The 24,380-nt window shown below is 42.3% G+C and overlaps 1 protein-coding gene across 2 annotated transcripts; it reads left to right on the top strand.

Moving 5' to 3' along the window:
* Nucleotides 1-285: 285 nt before the first annotated feature.
* On the top strand, nt 286-22,482 carry LOC109869649 (pleckstrin homology domain-containing family N member 1-like). Of its 2 annotated transcripts, none has more exons than XM_031804240.1 (16): nt 286-492; nt 3,198-3,288; nt 4,707-4,868; nt 7,443-7,523; nt 8,441-8,531; nt 12,710-12,846; nt 13,480-13,626; nt 15,044-15,124; nt 15,460-15,535; nt 15,662-15,807; nt 16,296-16,529; nt 17,990-18,226; nt 18,882-19,055; nt 19,422-19,640; nt 20,377-20,437; nt 21,462-22,482. In XM_031804240.1, the coding sequence occupies exons 1-16, from the start codon at nt 419-421 to the stop codon at nt 21,647-21,649; spliced, it is 2,199 nt and encodes a 732-aa protein (XP_031660100.1). In that variant the 5' UTR covers nt 286-418; the 3' UTR covers nt 21,650-22,482. The 2 variants fall into 2 exon arrangements, with proteins under 2 accessions (XP_031660100.1, XP_031660099.1); XM_031804239.1 differs by having other exon boundaries at nt 13,477-13,626.
* Nucleotides 22,483-24,380: the final 1,898 nt, after the last annotated feature.

Here is a 24,380-nt window from a genome sequence, read left to right as displayed (position 1 = left end):
CATTTGGCTGGTGAAAAGTGTGAAATGGCACATTTCGCTGGGCCCCGTCTTTGTTGTGGAATGGCTTTAAAACAGAGGGATCCCAGGCATGGTGTGAAATCCCTCACCCCACAAACACGAACACACACACACACACACACACACACACACACACACACACACACACACACACACACACACACACACTGTCACAACTCAAAGCCCCTCCCCCTGCACACACACGCTCTCACTCCCTCACACACACCAGTCTGTCTATACAGCACTCAGCCCTGCCCACTTCTCCCTCAGTATCTGCCTGACTTCAGCAAGGAGCACACCACCATACAGTCTGCTTTGGATTACACATTCACCATCACACAGGGAATACAATCCAGGACGTCTACAGAGGAGGTTACAGCCCCAACAACAGTAGAGCAACATGGGGAGCAGCATGTCATGTGTTCCTCAACACAACTTCAGGTTCTCCAGCAAGAGTTTCATACGCAGGAACAGGTAAGGAAGGAATAACAATCCCTCACAAAACACTCAACTTTGTCTTTTCACTGTACGTCTGGTGTTTGTTCAAGACGGAGCCTAAATGTCATACGTGTCTGGCTCATTTGTTGTGGTGTGTTGTTTTAGACTGGCTGTTTCAGCTTGTAGGGAATCCTGGTATTTCACAGCGTTGGAGCTGTGTGGTTTAAATGGAGGTTGTGAGGTTAATGGGGTCAGAGTCAGGATCACAAAGGTACACGAGAGCACATGAGCAGTGATATCTTTCTGACTGTGTGAACCATAATTAAAACGGTGTTTTAAACTGTATGTGTGTACTGCAGTTACCATTTGCCTCTTATTTGCATCTAAGCTGATATGTCGGTTGTCAGATCATATGGTTGCTTCCTCTTATCAGGATCTAAGCCCCATTAGAATAGAATAGACTGGTTCGAATTGAATAGGAACACTGCCAGAACATGAAGTGTCAATATCCTGGTCATGAAAGAATTATCTTGTAATGGTTGGACGACTGCTCAAGAATTGATTAGCGGTGCTGTAAGCTTATGCTACTTTAATGAACTATCAGTATAAATAAATCAAGACTTTCTTATGCTACTTTAATGAACTATCAGTATAAATAAATCAAGACTTTCTTATTCTACTTTAATGAACTATCAGTATAAATAAATCAAGACTTTCTTATGCTACTTTAATGAACTATCAGTATAAATACGTCAAGACTTTCTTATGCTACTTTAATGAACTATCAGTATAAATACGTCAAGACTTTCTTATGCTACTTTAATGAACTATCAGTATAAATAAGTCAAGACTTTCTTATGCTACTTTAATGAACTATCAGTATAAATAAATCAAGACTTTCTTATTCTACTTTAATGAACTATCAGTATAAATAAATCAAGACTTTCTTATGCTACTTTAATGAACTATCAGTATAAATAAGTCAAGACTTTCTGACCCTCAGAGAAATGCTTTTTCTTATGGGCAATTCCCCACAGCGGAACATATTTTTGGTATCTCAGATTGTTCTGGCAATTCTCACATAGAAACTTCATTGGGAGAAGGATGTTTGACATGCTTTTTACATTTGTATCCCAAACCATGATTTATTTTTCATCATGATCAGTGTGTCCATTTTAGGCCCTTTTTAGACCTACTGTATATATGCCTCCTGTAAAGACCCTGTGATCTGGGAATCGGACATGATACAGACAACATCTTGGTGTCATTATACTCCATGCAGAGTGCTCTAAAATATGGAGAATGTCGAAATACACATTTTCACATTCATATATTTAATATGAACATCTCAAAACTACCCTTTTTGATGTTGTTCATTTTAAGACATTGTTTGGAACAATATACTCTACAAGTAAATCCATTTTTCAACTTGGAACAATAACATCAGTGTCCTGCTGCCTGTGTGTTAGCGAAACAGGCCAGGTTCAGTTCAGGTATTCCCTACAGAGCCAAGCGAGTGAATGTCAATGCCAATCCAGTGACACAAAGAATGCTAGGTTCGCAGCTACCTGTCTATTATCTGCATTCCTCTTTGAATTTACATTTCTGGACTGCGTCAGACAGTCAGTGTACACAACATATGGTTCTGTTCAGAACTCAAAGAACAAGACCCTGCCAAATTGTGATCTCTTTATTTGATGATTGATGCTTGCCAGTCATGTTAGTCAGTTATCAGATACTGATCCGAAGTTGATTCCCACATAGTGCGAACAATATCTTTGTTGTTATGCTAACTACATTCAGATTGGACACCGGGAGATAGACTCGAGGGAGATTGTAAAAGTTGACTCCCTCTCTTATCAATGCACCGGAAATGCTTCGTTATAAAGATGGGACACTAATGATGACAGATAGGGGTCAGTCGTGACAAAGGAAGACATTGAAGCCTGATTCATCTATTCATGCCCTGCCTATCTCAGACACAAGCCCTGATTGTTCTGCTCATTTAAATTGGTGATATCGAACGGAACTGACAAGGGGGTTCCTGGTCAATTGAGATGACACGGTGAGACACAAACCACATTTCGGCGTCATTAAGCTGTCAAGAAAAAAAAGAGCAAAGGTTGTGTTGGAATGGGAACTTGACCACTTGGAGAAACCAGAGGAAAAAAAGCCCAGATTTACAATGTGACACCAAGCTGTTTTTTTTACACTCCACACACTCTTTCAAAACAAAAACCAGACAAGAGAGCTCTTCAGAAAGAAACACGTTTGTCTTGAACTCATTGTTTTTATCTGCCATTGGGAACCCAACTAGTAGCACAGCAAGCAGATAGGCTACAGGCCTGTATGGTAAACAAGTTCTAACACATGCTTCTCCCCTCCCCTCACTCTCCTCCCCCCCCCCCCCCCTCACTCTCCTCCCTCCCCTCACTCTCCTCCCTCCCCTCACTCTCCTCCCCCCCCCCTCACTCTCCTCCCTCCCCTCACTCTCCTCCCTCCCCTCACTCTCCTCCCTCCCCTCCCCTCACTCTCCTCCCTCCCCCCCTCACTCTCCTCCCTCCCCTCACTCTCCCCCTCCCCCCTCACTCTCCTCACTCTCCTCCCTCCCCTCCCCTCACTCTCCTCACTCTCCTCCCTCCCCTCACTCTCCTCCCTCCCCTCCCCTCACTCTCCTCCCTCCCCTCACTCTCCTCCCTCCCCTCCCCTCACTCTCCTCCCTCCCTCTCCATCCTGAGCAGCAGCCGCTTGTTCCGTAAAAATTATCCCCAGGAAGGACAGGAGAAGTCCAACAGCATCATCAATATCCTCTGCACTGTCACCCCGAGGAAGGTAAGGACTGCTGAAAATATGCATCTCTCTCTCTACCGTAGACATATTTCATTAACGTACACAAATATTTCATGTCATATTGTCTCATCTTACCATATCAGACAACACACGTATTATGTCTGTACCTGTATACAGTATATGTCTATATCAAATGAGCTACACTTCTGTACCTTTGGAACCAGAAAAGTGTTCTCCTACAGGGACAACCAAATAACCCTTTAAGAAAACACATTACCTCTATGTTAGTCTTGTCTTAACAACCAAATAACCCTTTAAGAAAACACATTACCTCTATGTTAGTCTTGTCTTAACAACCAAATAACCCTTTAAGAAAACACATTACCTCTATGTTAGTCTTGTCTTAACAACCAAATAACCCTTTAAGAAAACACATTACCTCTATGTTAGTCTTGTCTTAACAACCAAATAACCCTTTAAGAAAACACATTACCTCTATGTTAGTCTTGTCTTAACAACCAAATAACCCTTTAAGAAAACACATTACCTCTATGTTAGTCTTGTCTTAACAACCAAATAACCCTTTAAGAAAACACATTACCTCTATGTTAGTCGTGTCTTAACAACCAAATAACCCTTTAAGAAAACACATTACCTCTATGTTAGTCTTGTCTTAACAACCAAATAACCCTTTAAGAAAACACATTACCTCTATGTTAGTCTTGTCTTAACAACCAAATAACCCTTTAAGAAAACACATTACCTCTATGTTAGTCTTGTCTTAACAACCAAATAACCCTTTAAGAAAACACATTACCTCTATGTTAGTCTTGTCTTAACAACCAAATAACCCTTTAAGAAAACACATTACCTCTGTTAGTCTTGTCTTAACAACCAAATAACCCTTTAAGAAAACACATTACCTCTATGTTAGTCTTGTCTTAACAACCAAATAACCCTTTAAGAAAACACATTACCTCTATGTTAGTCTTGTCTTAACAACCAAATAACCCTTTAAGAAAACACATTACCTCTATGTTAGTCTTGTCTTAACAACCAAACTTATTTCACCTTTTACTGTAGTGGGCTAAATCAAGGTCACACAGAGTGATTCTTGGTCGTCTTAAACAAGTCTACTTTGAAACAAAAGTACACACCTCACACACATGGTTAAGGGCTTTTGAATGAGGAGACACCTGTACCATGTCAGATGTAGAGTTAAAATGTATTACATGTTGAGTTTGAATCCCAATATGACACTTTGTATACATCACAGAAATATATAACTAAACTGTTTGACATACAAAACACTTTATTAATGATGTAAATATGAAAAATATGAATAACATTCCACACATGGGGCCAAAGAGGGCGCTTTTGGTCATTGACTACAGGAAAGGGGTACGTTATTTTGTTGTGTACATCGGTCTAATGTTCATTGACGTGACTGTCGGTTGCAGGAAATGACACATAAAGACCTGCAGACGATCGAGAACGTTAAGTGGGACCCTCCGTTCCCTTATGACCCAGTCCACGGCTGGAAGAAGAGCAGCATCAATGTCAAGAACTACGGCAGAATGGTCCACCATTCTAAAGTCCGTTTCCGCTTTCTCCACTGCCAGGTGAGACATACCTACACAGACATACACCTACACACACAGACATGCACACACAGACATACACACACAGACATGCACACACAGACATACACACACAGACATGCACACACAGACATACACACACAGACATGCACACACAGACATACACACACAGACTTGCTCTCGGAGCAATTCGTATTATTCTGTACGTAAATCAGTGACACTCCATTTAGTGTGATATGTTACATTACGGTAGGTTATATTTAAGCAATAAGGCCAGAGGGGGTGTTGTATATGGACAATATACCACGGCTAAGGGCGGAGTGCTGGTATATTGACATATATCGCAAACCCCCAAGGTACCTTATTGCTATTATAAACTGGTTACCAATGTAATTAGAGCAGTAAAAATAAATGTTATGTCATACCAGTGGTATACGGTCTGATATACCACGGCTTTCAACCTATCAGCATTCAGGGTTCGAACCACCCATGTTTATAATATAAATGGAATAACGGTCGTACAATATCATAGGAATTATAGTATTATACGTCTTTCACTAAGACCAGGTTGCTTGTTGCGTTATAACAACAAGTAGAGTTAAGGGGAGAATTTACATTGGCGGTTAGTTGAACAAACGACAAAGGTTAGTGTATTTAACTAACTACATTGATGAAACAGAAACAACGATAACGTACAATAAACATATCTCCACACAGTCACTGTGATAAATGAGGTATTTAAACAAGCCTCAGCCCCATAGTGAAACAGCGTGTTAGTCACCCCGACGGGAGGTGAACCAAACAAACAGGTGGGACAGGGACAGGATGTAGCCTATGCTCTGTGGCAGTGTGAAGCGCTTAGCTAACATTGACGCGGTGACCGGCAGTGATGAATCAAAACAGGGTTCAGCTTAGGGGACCTGTGTTTGAACAGGCTGAGGGGAAACACCTCCCTGAGACAAACTCAGGGCTGATCTCAGAACAGGTATATGAAAAAACAGGCGCCCAACCGTGGGAATCTGTCACAGATGCAACCATGCTGTCAAGAAGATGGAGAGAAAAAAAGGTTGAAAGAGTGGAGTGTTGGATGAGGTCATAGGAGAAAGAACACATTGTTTGGTAACTCAATACAATGTCGAACGTAAAGCTAGGAGGGTATTTCTTCACTGTTTTGTTAAAAAAGAGGTGAACCCTAAAACAGTTGAGGGCTAGGCTTGTCAAATGTCAGGAAGTGATTGTAAATCACAAGTGGCTCTTTGGGAAATCCCACAAGCTCTCATAATAACACAAGTCCTTATAATAAAACAAGTCCTCATAATAACACAAGTCCTCATAATAACACAAGTCCTCATAATAACACAGGTCCTCATAATAACACAAGTCCTCATAATAACACAAGTCCTCATAATAACACAAGTCCTCATAATAACACAAGTCCTCATAATAACACAAGTCCTCATAATAACACAAGTCCTCATAATAACACAAGTCCTTATAATAAAACAAGTCCTCATAATAACACAAGTCCTCATAATAACACAAGTCCTCATAATAAAACAAGTCCTCATAATAAAACAAGTCCTCATAATAACACAAGTCCTCATAATAACACAAGTCCTCATAATAACACAAGTCCTCATAATAAAACAAGTCCTCATAATAACACAAGTCCTCATAATAACACAAGTCCTCATAATAACACAAGTCCTCATAATAAAACAAGTCCTCATAATAACACAAGTCCTCATAATAACACAAGTCCTCATAATAACACAAGTCCTCATAATAACACAAGTCCTCATAATAACACAAGTTCTTATAATCCAAGTCCCAGCAAACCACTTCCTATGGGTGTAAAATGAACCAATGTTGACAGCATTATAGGATCATTAAGAACAAGACCAACCCGTTAGAAACATGTTGTCAAGAGGATGTTAGGCTCTGGTCAAAAGTAGTGTAATTTGGGGGCCTCCCGGGTGGCGCAGTGGTTAAGGGCGCTGTACTGCAGCGCCAGCTGTGCCACCAGAGACTCTGGGTTTGCGCCCAGGCTCTGTCCATGGGGCGACACACAGGGATATCTAGGGATATCCTTGTATTATCGCGCACCAGCGACTCCTGTGGTTGCCAGGTGCACGGTGTTTCCTCCGACACATTGGTGCGGCTGGCTTCCGGGTTGGATGCGCGCTGTGTTAAGAAGCAGTGCGGCTTGGTTGGGTTGTGTATCGGAGGACGCATGACTTAAAACCTTGGTCTCTCCCTAACCCGTACGGGAGTTGTAGCGATAAGACAAGGTAGCTACTAACAATTGGATACCACAAAATTGAGGGTAAAATTCAACAACAAAAAACAACAAACAATTTTTTGGGGTAATTTATAAGGAATAGGACACGTAAATTGCAAAGACTATGTTGCCCCTCAGGACCGTAATGGACATATAGTCATGACGTGATATTCCAGTTGGTGTTATTAGACAAACTGAAAGTAGATTATGGGATTCTGGTGTTATACTGTTCTCGCTTCAAGTTCCAGACCTTAAATCCTGCATAGATTGGTTTGACGATATCGGCTATGATCTCTCTCTCTCTCTCTCTCCAGGATGTGCATGACTGCTACCTGGACCTTTTCCAGACACACCTTCATTTCGTCTCAAACAACACTACTGGACTCACCTACCAGGTGAGGCTTTCCAACCAACTGTTTTTCAAAGGCTGTTATTTATGGACATATTGCTGTATTATTATATTGATCGCAAATCACTGAAATGGTGAGGAAATGTTTACTATGACTCAGCAGGTTCAGTGCAGCGAGTGCAAGTCCCGCTGTATAAGAGCATCCGCTAAATGACAAAAATGTAAAGGCTACATCATTTTAGACATCTAGACATACGTTCCTTGCCAACGGCTTGTGTGTTGGTAAACATAGTGTGTATGATTCTGTCTCCTAGACCTGTCTCGCAAAGTATGAGCAGTCATGAATCACTGTGGTACAGTGTCTATGTTTTGTTAGCTCTAGACTCGCACCAGACTCAGTGACAGGATGGGAAGCTGCTGGATATTGGATATTAGTCATTGAGTAAATGATGACAAATGTAAGGCCTGATACAATCATAAATGTACCTGGCTAGCTTTAGTTTCAAGCCAAACTAATAGTGATATTTGCGGAAATTAGAAATGTAATTAGATTGAAATCTTTTACAAAAGGAAAACACAAGGACCGGACTACGATATCGTGACTATTGGATGAAAATCTCCAAAACTGAAACAAATTATGATCATAAAATCACCAAACTTCAGAAGCTATTTTGAAAACATTTTCTCGGTCCTAGAGTCATATAATGTTCAGAGTACATAAAGGGGAGTGACTGATTTCAATTCATATAGGTTTTAAAATGTTATTGTTCCTTAAGTTTACAGAGAATGGGAAAAAATATCAAATTTGGCAAAGAATATTAAGTTATGATGTACAGTATGCATGAAAAACAGTGTACCCCATCTTTTCTATATAGTATATTTCTATGGTCCCGACAATGATACTGTATGATGAAATGGAATGATTGAACGACTAAGATTTGACTCGTGTTTTGTGCTGTGCAGGGGACTCTTCCTCTGAAAGAGCTCACCATCTGCAACCTGCAGCAAAACGGTAACTACAGCCAACCCCAGGAATTTGCATTACAGATCAACGGTGAGTTGACCTTTAACTTGAAAGTAAAAAACGATGAATTTCATGTGCTAGTGGTATCCAGAACTGAGACAGCATGGAGCGCTGAGATGTTGCAATCGTCTGTTTTATCTTTTCTATTGACTATAGGCAATCAGTCTGTGTTGAGTTTCCATTGGATCGTCTTGTAGGCTGTTTATAGTTGTTTATGATTCACAGGCAAGCTTCAAGCTACTATGTAACTCAGTGGTGTGCTAGGCAAGGTTTTATTCTCAACAATTGAGACAAAAATATAGGAATGTTGGTTCACATTTACATAAAAACACCAATATCGTAGTGTCTAAATGCCTGTCTACTTTCAACCAGTCTCAAAGTTACATGAGATGTGTGCACATAACTCGACTGTCACGGAAATCTTGTATTGCTGTCAATGGATGACGTGTGCAAAAACATGACGTAGAGCACACGGCGCTCAAGTTTCGTTTCTCTCTCAGCAAAGACAGACAGAGCCCACATTCACTTTCACGATCCCAAGCCGAACATCACATGCTATTTTCAACTGGGGGCGTTTCTTATGTTCCGACGTTCCGGTGATTCAAAAGTGCCATGACCCCTTTCACCTCCCCTCAACCACCAAAACTAACTAGAGTTGCCCCTCTCTGCTCTCGGTCAGGGGGCCAAGCCTCTCTTGAAAGCCCCACTTGTTATACGACAGGTGCCCCTGAACTCTCTCAGCTGTCGAGGCAGAAAGGCCAGGGCCCGCTCTCAGCCCCGTGAAGACATATAATCTATAACACATTCCAGGGGCACCCTAATTAATGCCTACTAGTTTGGCCTTTTAGGATCTGGGCCTGTATCCACAAACATATCAAAGTAGGAATGCTGATCTAGGATCTGTCCATGTAATCTTATTAATGATTATCTTAAAGGCAAAACTGATCCTAGATCAGCACTCCTTCTCTGAGAGGCTTTGCCCTGATCTCCAAATGTTCAAGGACTTCATTATCAACTTCAATGTGTCTTTGATAATGATGACCAAAAAGAGTTGTAAGCTTAATTTGAGCATGGTTGCCATATCGGATGTGCCTTAGTCAGCTCCTCTATTGTAGGTTCTATGGCATGACAATGAAGGTCAACAGAGTTGGCTAAAGCACAGACATACCTGGCAACTGGGCTAGAGTTGTTATGGTTTGGGATTGAAATGTGTGTGATAATGGGATCTTCATTGTTTCTCTGAATTCAACATGACACTAATATGATACTTTTTGTAGACACATGAAGTCAGCTCAAGTCATGGAGAATTCAAAGTCTTTATTTATGTATTTCTTTATAATTCCCTAAATGTTTTCTTTGTTACGCATGGCCAAAACATACTTCCCATTCAGATATACTTCTTGGAACAAACTGATTTAATAAAATATTGTGTTTCAGATGTTTTCCCTGTTCTGAGAGAGCCTTTATTTACCTAGAGGGAGGCTGCAGTGCACTTGACTGGAAACACATGTAGAGTTAGCATGACGAAACTCTTGAGTCAAGTGAGAGATTGTGCTCAGCAGCGATATCTCGGAATCAAAATCTTTCACATCTTCCTCATTGCTACACTGATGAATCAGCGTTCCCGTAAGCCGTAACAACAGGAGTTGACTTTGCATGATGGATAGGTGCACGTACACTCCCGAATACTGCCCTAGAAAGTCCCGGAAAGTTCCTACAAAGGTTTAGTTAGGGTCATGTCGCAACAGTCATAACTTGAGTAAGTCTGTGTATTCATCATATTTTTGTATTCTGATACAGATACATTTGAAATGAGTGGGGGGGGGGGGGGGGGGGGGGGGGGAGACATATGAGTGGGCAACACAGCCAGGAATGTGTGGCGAAGGGAAGGAAGTGGGAGCTGGACACAATGGGCTCAGAAGTCCGGACTCTCGCACTCCTATGAGTCAGTTAATAACACTTAATGACATCAGCCACGGGTCAGAACAATAGGGCTAGGCCCCAAAAATAACCTGTCATACCCTCGGTCAGGCTTTCTCCATCCTCGCTTGACCCGTGAAAAAATGCCTCAACCGAGGGAGTGTCATGATCAAGGGCAAAAATGAAAGCTGGAATGAATAGAAAGAAAATCTACAAATAAGAGCAGCAAGGCTGCCGATAAGGGAACAGTCAGCTGGCAAGGCAAGCGTTCCTGACGATCAAGGCCAGCCCTAACCTTTTGGGGGCCCAAGGCAAGCATTCCTGACGATCAAGGCCAGCCCTAACCTTTTGGGGGCCCAAGGCAAGCGTTCCTGACGATCAAGGCCAGCCCTAACCTTTTGGGGGGGCCCAAGGCAAGCGTTCCTGACGATCAAGGCCAGCCCTAACCTTTTGGGGGCCCAAGGCAAGCGTTCCTGACGATCAAGGCCAGCCCTAACCTTTTGGGGGCCCAAGGCAAGATTTGGTGGAAGGGGGAAACACTTTTTAGTGGCCTCCTCTTGACGTCTGAGAGAAATGTTTCAGTTTTAAAGTAAATATCCTGCAGTTCTACACTTTTTGCCATGGGGTGGAGAGAACATTTAGCACTTTTATAACACATTTCCTGCAATTATTCCCATTTTGCCATAGGGTGGAGAGAAATCTGTGCAGTTTTAAAGCTAATGTCTTGATATTCTAAAGATTGTGCCATGATTTATGCCATGTTAATGATATTGAGTGATTGTCAGTAACTGTCATAACAAGAGAAAAACAGCTAATGCACAACCACATTTTGAACTTGTACTTTGTGTATTCTACTATTCCAACTCTCCAAAGTAAGTTGAGAGCAGTTCCTAAGCAATCGCTTATGTCACTTATGCCTGGGGCCTGCCCTGCTAACAATGATGAAGGCGTGGGAATGGAATGAAAGAGGCTATCTCGCCTGTTATCTTTGGTATGTGTAGGGCTGATAAAGGGAGATTCCAGCTCTTTTAACATCAGGTTCTGTAGGCTACATTCCTCTTGGGAAGGAAGGCAGTCCGGAGGAAAGTGGGCTTTACTTCTCCGCTAGGTGGGCTGTTAGGAGGCTAAAGAGAGCAGGGGCCATATGTGTCAAGCATCTCAAAGTAGAAGTGGTGATTTAGGACCAGTTTTACCTTTTAGATCATAATGAATAAGATCACATGGACATGGGGGACCTGATCCTAGATCAGCAGTCGTGATCTGAGATGCTTTATGAATACTTTTGCAGGTCACACACTGTAATGGTTTACATGTATAGTGCATTCGGAAAGTATTCAGACCCCTTGACATTTCCCACATTTTGTTACGTTACAGCCTTATTCTAATATTAATTCAATAATTTTTCCCTCATCAATGTACACACATACCCCATAACGACAAAGTGAAAATAATTTTTTAGAAATGTTGGCAAATGTATAAAATAAAACAGAAGTACCTTATTTACATAAGTATTCAGACCCTTTGCTATGAGACTCGAAATTTAGCTCCGCTGCATCCTGTTTCCATTGATCATCTTTTAGATGTTTCTACAACTTGATGGGAGTCAACCTGTGGTAAATTCAATTGATTGGACATGATTTGGAAAGGTACACATCTGTCTATATAAGGTCCCACAGTTGACAGTGCAAGTCAGAGCAAAAACCAAGCCATGAGGTCGAAGGAATTATGTCGAGGCACAGATCTGGGGAAGGGTACCAAAAGATTTCTGCAGCATTGAAGGTCCCGAAGAACACAGTGGCCTCCATCGTTCTGTGATATCTCCGTTAAATTATTTTTAGAAATTTGCAAACAATTCTGAAAACCATTTATTTGCTTTACATTATGGGGTATTGTGTGTAAATTTATGAGAAAAAAACAAACAATTTCATTCATTTTAGAATAAGGCTGTAACGTAACAAAATGTGGAAAAAGTCAAGGGGTCTGAATACTTTCCGAATGCCCTGTATAAGTCAGTGGTTTCACACGTAACCGAACCTGTTTTGACGCTACAGGGGATATTTTGTGGAAGTTTGACAGAATGTGTAATTAACATGACAGGGAGCTGTACTTATTTATATACATATTTTTTTACATAGTTTCTTTCTGAAATAGCGGGAAACCCGAAAGCACCCAAAAGCATGATTTACCGGCGACGACAAGCTGCCATTGGCATAACGTAGAGCTTTCTATTTGTAAATAAATAGGGTAGGGCTTGACACCTCTGACCCCATGATCTTTGACCCCTGCAGGTGTCAGCCTGAACCCCATCATTGTCTACTGTTCCAACCAGGAGGAGATGGACCTGTGGTTTGGCCTGCTCAAAGAACACATCGAGATCAACGGGGGCAACCCCATTGCACCTCTCGAGACCTACACCAGGGTTAAGGTAATCAAATAATACTGTTTCATTTGTATGGCAGGTCAGATGGAATTGAAGGAAAGAAAACCAGTTGAGTAGGCCAACGTAGGAGCTACACCCTGGGATGATCCTGATGTTAAAAAGTCGTCCATCAGCAGGATGTGTTGAGTCATGGCTGTCTCTCCTTGAGGGCATCATGATCCCAGGGAGCGGTCATGACTGTGACCGCACCACGACCACATCACTAGACTCACATCTGCACAGGGTCATAGTATGGCTACACCCACATGTGTGGAAAAGGCTGATCACATACATTAAATAGGTGATGAAATACAAGTATACGGGCACAGTTCAGCAATGCAATGTTCTGAGAATGAAAACAAAAGCAAAAAATAATGAATGCCGTTTTGCTTCTGTAGCACCTGCAATAGTAACAGCTGGTGTAGGAACAATTTGTTTCATTATACAGTTGTATACGATATTATTTACGCATGACTGTGCCACTATTAAATGAGGAAAAGCCCCAAAGTTATGGCAATAATAGCTCACACGGTGGAGAAGTTCTGCTATGTGTTTAATGTTTATCCTTCATAACTGGTGGGGTAAAGTTGATTATTTCCATGCCTCGCTAATGTAAACATGTCTACCTGTTTCTAGCAGAAAGTAGAGGAGAGCACGGAGGGGAGAGAGGAGCTGAGGAACTCTATCAGTAAAGAGCCCATCTATGAGTGGGAGGGTTCTCAGCGTGAGAGTCTGGGGCCCATCACCTATGTGACCAAAGTCCACCTTCAGCACCTCCCATGCCAGGTACAACACCCACCTCACTGAAATGCTATAACCTGTTATGTTACTGAAACATTATAACCAGTCACTGAAATGTTATAACCTGTCATGTTGCTGAAACATTATAACCAGTCACGGAAATGTTATAACCTGTCATGTTACTGAAACATTATAACCAGTCACTGAAATGCTATAACCTGTCATGTTACTGAAACATTATAACTCATCACTGAAATGTTATAACCTGCCACTGAAACATTATAGCCACTAAAACATGACGTGTTAGTAAAAAATTATAACATTTGGCCATCTTCTCTGGAAGTTTGACATGAGTATCGAAATAACACCAAAACAAAGAACCCTGAATGCGCACAATACACTTGCTCATAAACAAAGAAAGCATATTAAGATAGATGAATAAGATAGTGTGTTCATGGTCTTGACTATTGCTAAGTCGTTTTGCGAAACTAGACGATTCGTGGAATTGTCTAGTAGACAGTTATGACTCCAACCCATTATCAGACTGACAGCAGGGATCTGAGAATGAGTAAAAAATAACATAATCAATCAATAGCATTTACCGCAGAGCTCACTGTCTCACACACACAGTATTCTATAACTAACATTGTGGGGACACACAATTCAGTCCCATTCAAAATCCTATTTTCCCAAACCCTTACCCTGAAAACCTAACCCTAACCCTAGCTCCTAAGCCTAAACCTAATTCTAACACTAATTCTAACCTACCCCTAAACCCCCTAAAAATAGCATTTGACCTTGTAACGAAAAAAAAACCTAAATGTTTTGTTTGTTTACTATTCTTTTGGAGACTTCTGGTCTCCACAAGTATAATTGTACACACACACACACACAGTACATGCTGCCCATTGCTGACTAGGCTTAAACCTATCAAAAAACATGACTCATGTAGCCCGAGAGGGTAAATCTGCAAATTAATGTTTGGTGGGAAATAGCGGTAGGCTGGTTGAAGTCTCCGGGGGGGGGGGGAGTTTGAGGGCTCGTAAACTGGGTGTGTGAAAGGCAGTTGCTTGGCTCAAGCAACAACTTGACTCACCTCACAGCTGTAACGTCTCACCTCACAGCTGTCTGTCAGCCACGCACACATGCAAGCACACGCGCTCACGCACGGTCGGGGAGATAACAGCCCACTTGCATTTAGCTACTGTTTCATTGTAAGGGCCTTTAATATTTGACACAGAAAGCCCAGTAGAACTGTGTAACAGCAACACTTCACCTTACACTGAACACAAGATGCAATCTAAATCAAATCAAGCTTTATTTACACAGCACATTTCAGACATGGAATGCAAAGCAATGTGCTTTAAAGGAAAACAAACATCCGCACCATGGCAAGAAACTGAACATTGAATTAGCTATTGAATGCAGTGAGAGTTGATTGTTGCTATTGTGTCCACTATAGGAGCATAGTGACAGACTACTGGTGATGTACCCCACCACTCTGATCATCCTATCAGAAGAGTGCCACGGCCTGTTCTACAAGGTAATTTTAAAACGTCCCGCTGAACCATGGATAGACTCTTAGCTAGCCTGGTCTCAGATCTGTTTGTGGCATCATGTCAAATCCTTGTCATGCCAAGGAGTTGGCATGAAATCATAAACAGACTGGTACTCAGGCTTACTCTTAGCTGCAGTATAGATATTTAGCATAGAGTAGATGTACTGCTCTGACCCTAGTCTCACCTCTAGCTCGTATGAGTGACTCATAGCCTATGACAGCTTGATTACAGTCAAGGACATACTTTGTCATGTTATAGTCTCCCTCTGACCTGTCTGTGTGTCAGAAGTGTGTGTAACAGTGTGTGTGTGTGATCACAGGGGAAACTTCCACTCAACATGATCACTGTGACCACACCCTGCCAGGACGTCAAGCCCAACACCTTCATGATCGAAGGTAACTTGACCGCTGAGCTACACTCATTTTTAAATCTAAATTGCAAATTAAGTTCACTTAAGTGCAAATTGCCTCATGCACACTCCAATGAGTGACCGAATCCATGAACTGGCTCTGCTTTCCCAGGCAAGCTGATAAACCCTATCGTGGTGTCCTGTCTTGATAAGAGGGAGTTCTGCGACTGGATCCAGTGCTTCAAAGCCTCTGATGTCCCTGTGCTCAGTCCCCCGCCCCCCGTTTATGACATCATCTACACCCCCACGCCGAGAGAGGTGAGACCCCCCCCCCCCCCCCCCCCGTTAGCTCAGGACCATCCTAGATTAGAACAATAAGAGTTGGAGTCCAAAAACAGATGGAGCAAATAAGGACTCTATCTTTAATTATCCATATAGTGTCTCAAAGTAAGACACTGACTTAGGATCAGTTCCCTCCTATTCATATTCATTATGATCTAAAAGGCAAACTGATCCGAGAGCAGCAATATGTTTGTAGCCCTGATTTGACTATAGCCTCATTCTATTCTATTGGAACCCCTGTGGACAGCATTATATTGGAGGCTATTGCCATATCAAGGCTATGAATATTGCATTATTGTACCCATTCTAAGTTACCTTGTTTTGGTTTGGTGCAAGCACGTTGTCTTATTTATGATCCATTAATGTGCAACTCAAACTATATTCCACCTCAATTGGAACTTTGTTCGACTGTCCGTTTCATTGGGTTCATTTGTTAACACATTGTGCTGTATTGTTCCAACTAGGCTCCAGAGTTTGACAGGTGGAGTGTGAACAGCCAGAGCCAGGGTCGGAACAGCCAGGGTCGGAACAGCCAGGGTCGGAACAGCCAGGGTCGGAACAGCCAGAGTCGGGGGGAGTCTCTGAGGCTGGGCCAGTCCCACAGTGGACGCGGTTCAGGGTCTGGATCCCACCACCTCCAGTTCCCCCCCAGATACGAGGACAACCCTCTGTCCCCAGGGTACACAGAACCCCTGTGTGTAAGTGTGCATTTGAACACTTTCTACCAGACCTGGATCAAATACATAGGTCAAATACATTCAGATACTCAAGCTGCGATTGGTTTAGGTTGTTCAGGGCCTGGTTTCCTGATAGCGATGGAACTTACGGGTGTTTTAACGATGCATTGTTCCTATAATGGCCAGAATTGTCATGTGCTTCCCAGAACACCACGTAAAGAGAGCGTTCACAAGTGCATCATTGGATGCATGTGTCAATACTGATAGTATCAAAAGAAAGGCAAGCGCTGATCTTGGATCAGCTTTCTCCATTCAAATCTTACCTTAACATTCGATTTATTCCACAATCCTGACGACGGATTAGGCAACAATTACAGACAGCAGCCCACAATTAACATGAAATTGCAAACTCCAAGCTCAATGAAGTACACCTCAAAAACAGTGTTCGAAAGTGCTTGACCGAGGTCTGCTTTCTACTAAGAAACTAGAGTGAATTTGAGTGTGTACTCCTGGTATGCCCATGTAAAGTTAATGTATGTACTTTTACACTACGGCATGTGGTGTTGTAAGGCTCTGCTCTGTGTTGGGGGTATTTACGTAGCTGGTATAAAGCACGTATCTGATGTCCACAGGACTCTATCATGAAAGAGCTTGTTTGTTTTGGTGGAGTTGGGCAGAGCAGTAGGAGCACTTTTCGTTTCCAAAGGTTAATTATTAACCAAGGTCTAGACCGTGCCTCTCCTGTTACAACCCAAGCCAACGCTGAAGTCCTGAAGCCTCCCGAAAACGAGATCAAAACATATTTGTTTTTTCCCTCCGATATAACACCATAAAGACACATTTGACCATAAGAAATTAGGGGCACTTACTCGCTGCCTTAGCAATCAACAGGTTACCTGAGAACAGAGAGACCTCAAGAATCAACAGTACGCTATCAAGACCTTGATCGGACTCCCTAAATAACGAAGGACCCTGCAGACTGGTCGCTCATCCAATTAGCTTATAACGGGAAAAGCTCTCTGCCCAGAAAACATGTTGTTCTTGGTGTGTGTAGCCTACTTTTAGCTACTGAACTGCACCTCCCCGGGACGAATTAAGATGATTTGAAATCTTCAATGTTCCTTGCCTACAATTTGGCAGCGAATAACATCAGCTAGACTTTGGGTGCTATTCAAGCAAAGCAGGAATAGAACTTTACTTTTCAGGGCGGGTATAGGAACAGTAGCATCATAACAGGTTCGCCAGATTACAGATTTGTTTGAACTCTTTGGGCCGGAAATCCCGGATTTCCCGGATCCAAATTAAGCCCTGGACTAAAAAGCATGCTCAATGGAGAATATCTTGGTGCTTTTTAGTTCAGAACGAGACTTAGTCTGGGTCCGGGTCCGGCACATCCCTTTTGTGTTAATTCGTATCACCCCTGTTAGTTTTGATGTTACTGACCATCTTGAACTTTGCCCTCTGTCTGTGTGTCCTTACAGTACAGTTCCAGTCGGCCCACGTCCACCGAGATGGCTCGACTGGGAAGCCGCAGCAACAGCGTGTCATCCCACACCAGGCCCGAGCGCGACCTCCGACCTTTGTCGCAGCGCTACTCCTCCCCGCAGCGCTGCTCCTACCTCACCCCTGAGGGGCCGGTGTACAACATGCCCTACTCAGGCCTGCACTGTGACCGCGCCAGCACCCAACAGTATCTGGAGAAGGCCCCTCTCGTCAAGGTACTCGCTAACTTGATTATGGAATATTCCCTCTGGGACTATGCTTTGCTGTTCATCATGTGTGCAAGAACCGAAACAGTCTACCACAAAACAACAGGGCTGTCAGTTAAAGGAGTAGAAGGATAGTTGCCAGCGGTGTAAAAACTATATGTTACAGTACCTCTCCAGCTTAATTCAGTAGATATGTCTTAGGGAAGATATTACCCCATAAGTGCTGGACAGGAAACAACTTTCCCTAACCTTCGGCTGTCATTGGGTTCCTAAACTAAATCAGACAGCACTCAGGGAGAGCAGCCTATTTTACGCCGCCCCACTAAAGTCACTAAAGACAGATCAGTGTAGCAGGCTAGAGGCATACACTCCACGAGTCACACACTGCACACGAACTCGGACAGTTGTCACGCTAGCAGACTACACCCTCCAACTCCCCCCAACCCCTCTGTAGATCATGTCTGAGATTAGCCCCGTCTCTCCGCTTGGTAACCCTACCCTAAATCCCAGCACTAAGTGTGGCTTAAATGATTAGCGTCTGCTAGTCCCCGAGCGTGAGAGCGCTAGAAAAGAGAATGTCCATTCATGTCCTGTGCTGAGAGCAAAGACTGACTGTGAGCGACGGAATAATAATGATGACCGCTGGAAATCCATGTGTGATCAGTCCAACAGCTGGAGCACTCCACAGACGTCCCTGAAGTACACGTCGCTTTCTGCCCCCCAACGGCACTCAGACATGTGCGCCCCCCGGCAGCCCCTGTCGCCCCTGTATGACGAGCCCTGCACCCCCGACATCTATGCCCAGGAGGAGGAGAGCCGGCTCAGGCAGCAGCAAGCGGTAAGTGGGTCATGATACTGGATTCAAGCGTCTCAGTTTACACCACAAGCATACCCGGGAATTTCAGTTGTGTTTCTGGACTCTAGTCTCAGCATTGACAGGTTTGCGGTCCATTTCTCTTCAGTGGCTTTATATGCATGACTGTCATTGGACAGATACTTCATCCAATTAATAAATGCTCGTAGTGTAAATTGGGACATTTCTTTTCAAAACATTTTCCATGTTCAATTCAATTTCTTTCAATCAATCAAATCTATGTGACCCTTTTAACATTTATCACAAAAGTACTTTACTACTTTAATTCTACCTCTATTACCAATTTGACCTTATGGCTTTCTAATGTTCTCTTCCTCTGACCCTCAACAGCAGTGTGTGAGAGGACCACCACAGCAGCAGCAGGACCCTCATCTCCTACCCTCCTCCTTCCAGCTGCGCACCCCTCCCCTGGGCAAGCGCTGCCGGAGGAGTCTCGTACTCATCCAGGGCCAGGGGCTGGAGATGGAAGGCCCTCAGGGGCCAGACCAGAGAGCTAAGGCCGTCTCCAGACTGAGGCTGCTGCCTGCACCCAAAGCAGTGCAAGAGGAGGTGAGAAACTGAAACTCAATGACTCACAATCACAAAGCGTTACTGCTGGTCCTAGATCCCTCCTACTCTGAGACACTTTATATATACCGGCCAATGCAACTTACAGTGTGGAGTTGTAAATGCAATATTTATTTGACCTTGTATGTATGGTAAGCATGTGGCCGAGATTCAATCCATACTGTGTTGGAGAATTGTAGCGCTTGACATTCAAAGGTAATTTCTAATGAGAGCTTGGGACTATAAGGTTCTATCTTAATTTTTGTCAAAATTATAGTTATTGACATAGCCTTGTTCTGTTCAATGTTCTCTACCTACAGTATGTAGTACTCTAAATATCCCAATTCATGTTGTTAAATAAAAAGAATGCAAGATAAAAAATGCTGACACCATTCAAACCAATGAGGGTTCGGGAACTTTAAAGCCAATTATCTCAGGATCATCTTTGTGCAGATATAACCTTGTATTCCCAAGCTCTCGAATTAAGCCGACATCCACAGCCCTTATCTTGACTGCAATCTCCACAAACACAGGAACATTGCCTTTAAAAGGCACATTGTCGACAGCGCTGTAAGGTTTAAATTCCGGCCATAGTTAAATGCATTATGGATCAATCATATTTATTTTTGAATACTGTGGGTATAATCTCCATTTGTTGTACTCTATAATAATCCCCCCTAAAGTACTATTTGTTGTTCTTGTACATGCGAAGCAACTTTGTGTCCTCATCTTTTGACAGAGGGTCTTCCCCGTGATGCCTGCTATGAACACCACCCAGATGCTATATGGTTTCTCACCAGGTAAGAATGTCAAGCGTGCTCATGTAAACTTGCACACTGCACCCACAATGGAACAACATTCTTCACCTTGTACTGTTAGGACCAGAAAATGATACTATGTTATGCTATGTTTTAAAACTGAAACAGCAAGTAAGTTGGTTACCTTTAGCTTACTATGTATTTAGCATTTCTTTCTGACAAGAAAAAGGAATGCTCACCATTTCAAACCTCTCTAATGATATTGTCACATCGTCAATCACACACTTAAATCCCACGAAAATCAGCCTTAGTTGGTAACAATTTGCTTCAAAATCCTCAATGACACAGAAGCCTATTCATAGGGGGACTGTAGTTTTACAACTTCCATGAAAAACAGGGCATATTTACACATACAGTATAGGCCAGTATGGTACAGAACGGTAGACTATTGGACTGGGTGTGTTTGTCACTGTCAGCATGCAGTCAGACAGGCTATCTCTGCAGAGAGAAAAGTGCAGGAAATGCACAGGTGTGCCAATGAAATGGAGCTTAGGCCAGCTTTAAATGCCATGTGTGCAGGTGTCTCATGGGGGGGGGGGGGGGGGGGTCCAGTGTAAGAGAACACTGTTCCAGACAGGGTTACAACCAACTGTGATTGACAGCACACAACTGGGCAAGGGCTACTCTCTCTAGCTCATATCTAGAGAGATATGATATCTAATATAAAAACAGGATGCGTTTTAAGAGGTTACCTCCAAATATAACCCACGATGTAATTGGATATTAGGACATTCCCGGTGATCATTTCAAGCTCTGTGTCTTTGCACAATTCCCAGGAGAAAACAAAGGACAAACGTGGGTGATGTTGTATAGGCATGCCACAGTACTGGTTTTACAGCACAGTACGATTGTATGTTAAGCCGAAGAAGGCAGTTCACACCATGAGAGAGTTATATACATTGGACCTGGTCCAAAACTGTTTCCCAATCTGGGCGAGGCCTTCTATTCTTCTTCTTCTACTGCTATCAAACTAAAAGCCTGGGAATCGTTTCTCTTGCCCCCACAGATCACAACTCGTACCTTGAACCATCTGAGCCAGATGACCAGCAAATGGACTATGATAACATTTGGGAGTACGACTGCAATACTGGGATGATTCAGCCCATGTCTGGAATTTCACCACACCGGACGGGATTAGACTTCGGGGCCAGAGGCCTGGGTGCCATGGCTACCAACCAGCAAAGATGGTTATAAAACCAAACAATGGACTGGCGCTCGTCTGGACGTGTGGAAACAACAGATCCCCATCAGAGAGCCATAAAAAAAACACTGTGGAAGCTCACTACTGCATATCATGCTTGTGTCCTAAATGGCACCCTAATCCCTATTTAGTGCACTGGGCTCCGTTTAAAAGTCATGCTCCGTATAGGGAATAGGGTGCCATCTGAGACTCACACCATATCATCCACAAACCTCATGAACAATGTATTTGTTAGATATTCAGTAGTCAGAAGAATGCTTTATGTGGGTGTGATAAGAGTACGGTATTTGTATTTAAGCTGCATGATTCAGCAAAATCACTTTCCCACACAACAGTATGAAAAGGTAGGAAGCCTGATATTGTAGCATTAATTAAAGTGCAAAATGTACATAGTTTTTAACCCTGTGCGCTTGAAATTGTATTTTTTCCCCTACTGTGTGTAGGCTACTGTGCACTGCATTGGGCTTCATATTTTACATTTTGTGTGTCTTTGTACTATTTATGAACATTTTCTTGAAAACCGTCCTGTTTCCATGCTTTTTTATTGTGTTAACTTTTTGATTCGTATATTATATAATTATTATATTCTATCCTCAGACGACTTGTCTTTGGTTGTAAGCTGTAAAAAGCATTCCACAAAGCTAAAAATAGCAACATCTGCATTATTTATTCAATGTTGTGAAATCACAAAGCAAACTTTGAGGGCTTAAAAGGACTTCCTGCATTGTGCTGCTACCTCTGCCAAATGTTGCTCATCTTTGTGTGGCTTGTTTCTTCTACTTTGTTTGAGGTGTTCTTTTTTATTTACAATAAAAAGTACATTACATTTCTCTTATTCTTGCCAAATGCTTTGAATATCAACTTAGACTGATAATATTTGATTGATACTTTTGTTGTTTTTAGTGATGTTTAGTAGTAAATAAACTGAACAAAAATATAAACGCAACATGCAACAATTTTACAGAGTTACAGATCATATAAGGAAATCAGTCAATTGAAATAAATTCATTAGGCCCTAATCTATTTATTTTACATGACTGGGCAGGGGCGCAGCCATGGGTGGGCCTGGGCGAGCATAAGGCCACCCACTGGGGAGCCAGGCCCAGCCAATCAGAATTTGTTTTTGCCCACAAAAGGGCTTTATTACAAACAGAAATATTCCTCAGTTTCACCAGCTGGCCCGGTGGCTAGTCTCAGACAATCCCGCAGGTAAAGAAGCCAGATGTGGAGGTCCTGGGCTGGCGTGGTTACACGTGGTCTGCGGTTGTGAGGCTAGTTGGACATGCTGCCAAACTAAAACAATGTTGGAGGCGGCTTATGGTAGAGAAATGAACATCTGGTAACTGTTATGGTGGAGAGTCATTCAGTCAGCATGCCATTTGCACACACAAAACGTCAGACATCTGTGGTGTGTTGTGTGACAAAACTGCACATTTTAGAGTGGCCTTTTATTGCCCCCAGCATGAGGTGCACCTGTGTAATGATCATGCTGTTTAATCAGCTTCTTGACCTGTCAGGTGGCTGGATTATTTTATCAAAGGGAAATGCTCACTGACAGGGACGTAAACACATTAGTGCACCAAATTTGAGAGAAATAAGCTGCGTATGTAACATTTCTGGGATATTTTATTTCAGCTCATGAAACATGGGACCAGCACTTCACATGTTGCGTTTATATTTTTGTTCAGTATAGTTATGACCTGAAACAAACTAAGACCTTATGTAAATAGGTAACACTTTCATGAACAAGCATTAGAAAACCATTTATAAATGTGTTTAAGCATTACAATTCATTAGCATGTTATCTAGTATGTATAATAATCAATAAAGCATTTTAAACATTTATGAACATTTATAAAAATTGATAATGGTTCATTAATAAAAGTCAAAGAATTACATTTGAATATGGGTTACGATGATAGTAGAGTTCCTTTGAATGACAAGAAGACAATGGATCAGATAGATGTATAAAGGAAGATTGACTTCAAATCTGATATTTTCAACCGTACTGAGGAATGCCATTTCAAGAAATGTTTATTAGTCAGGCGTTCTTTTTCATTAAATAAAATAAATAAACTTTGCAAAAAGAGCACATTCCAGTAGACATGTTATTTCACCCAGGACCTTAAATCTGTGACGCTTTTCTCTCGTTCTCGCTCATAGCCCAACGTCGCCGTCTACTGGTGAAAAACTTAATTGTATTGGAAATGGAATCAGGCTTTATGGTTTGCTCATCTATGCACACTTTACACACTTTACACACACACACTTTACACACTTCACACACACACACACACACACACACACACACACACACACACACACACACACACACACACACACACACACACACACACACACACACACACACACACACACACACACACACACACACACACACACACACACATAATCATCATATATGCTGCTGCTACACTGTTTATCATACATCCTGATGCCTAGTCACCTTACCCATATACACTGAACAGTGTTATAGAAATAGTTGCGTGGCAGCAATTTGGCTGAAATACAATGTCAGGATTGTGACTTTAACATCAGAATTATTACGTTCAACATTTCAACTAATATTGATCATAACACACACAAATCGGACAGTATGACATTTAATGTTGGGTATGGTTATATGGATTGTGTTTTACAGTTTTTAACAATCGCTAGGACCCATTTCTCAATATTTAGGTCACTTTTTCAAAACTCTTCACA

Source organism: Oncorhynchus kisutch, linkage group LG24 (assembly GCF_002021735.2).
Source record: "Oncorhynchus kisutch isolate 150728-3 linkage group LG24, Okis_V2, whole genome shotgun sequence".
NCBI lineage: Eukaryota > Metazoa > Chordata > Actinopteri > Salmoniformes > Salmonidae > Oncorhynchus > Oncorhynchus kisutch.
The sequence above is the reverse complement of the archived record's forward strand: the minus strand, read 5'-3'. Positions and strand labels throughout refer to the sequence as shown.

Coding starts and splice junctions, on each gene's coding strand:
- LOC109869649 (XM_031804239.1), top strand. CDS start 419: ATGGGGAGCAGCATGTCATGTGTTCCTCAACACAACTTCAGGTTCTCC. Junction 13,627..15,043: donor TTCAGCACCTCCCATGCCAG/GTACAACACCCA, acceptor TGTCCACTATAG/GAGCATAGTGACAGACTACT. Junction 15,536..15,661: donor CAACACCTTCATGATCGAAG/GTAACTTGACCG, acceptor CTGCTTTCCCAG/GCAAGCTGATAAACCCTATC.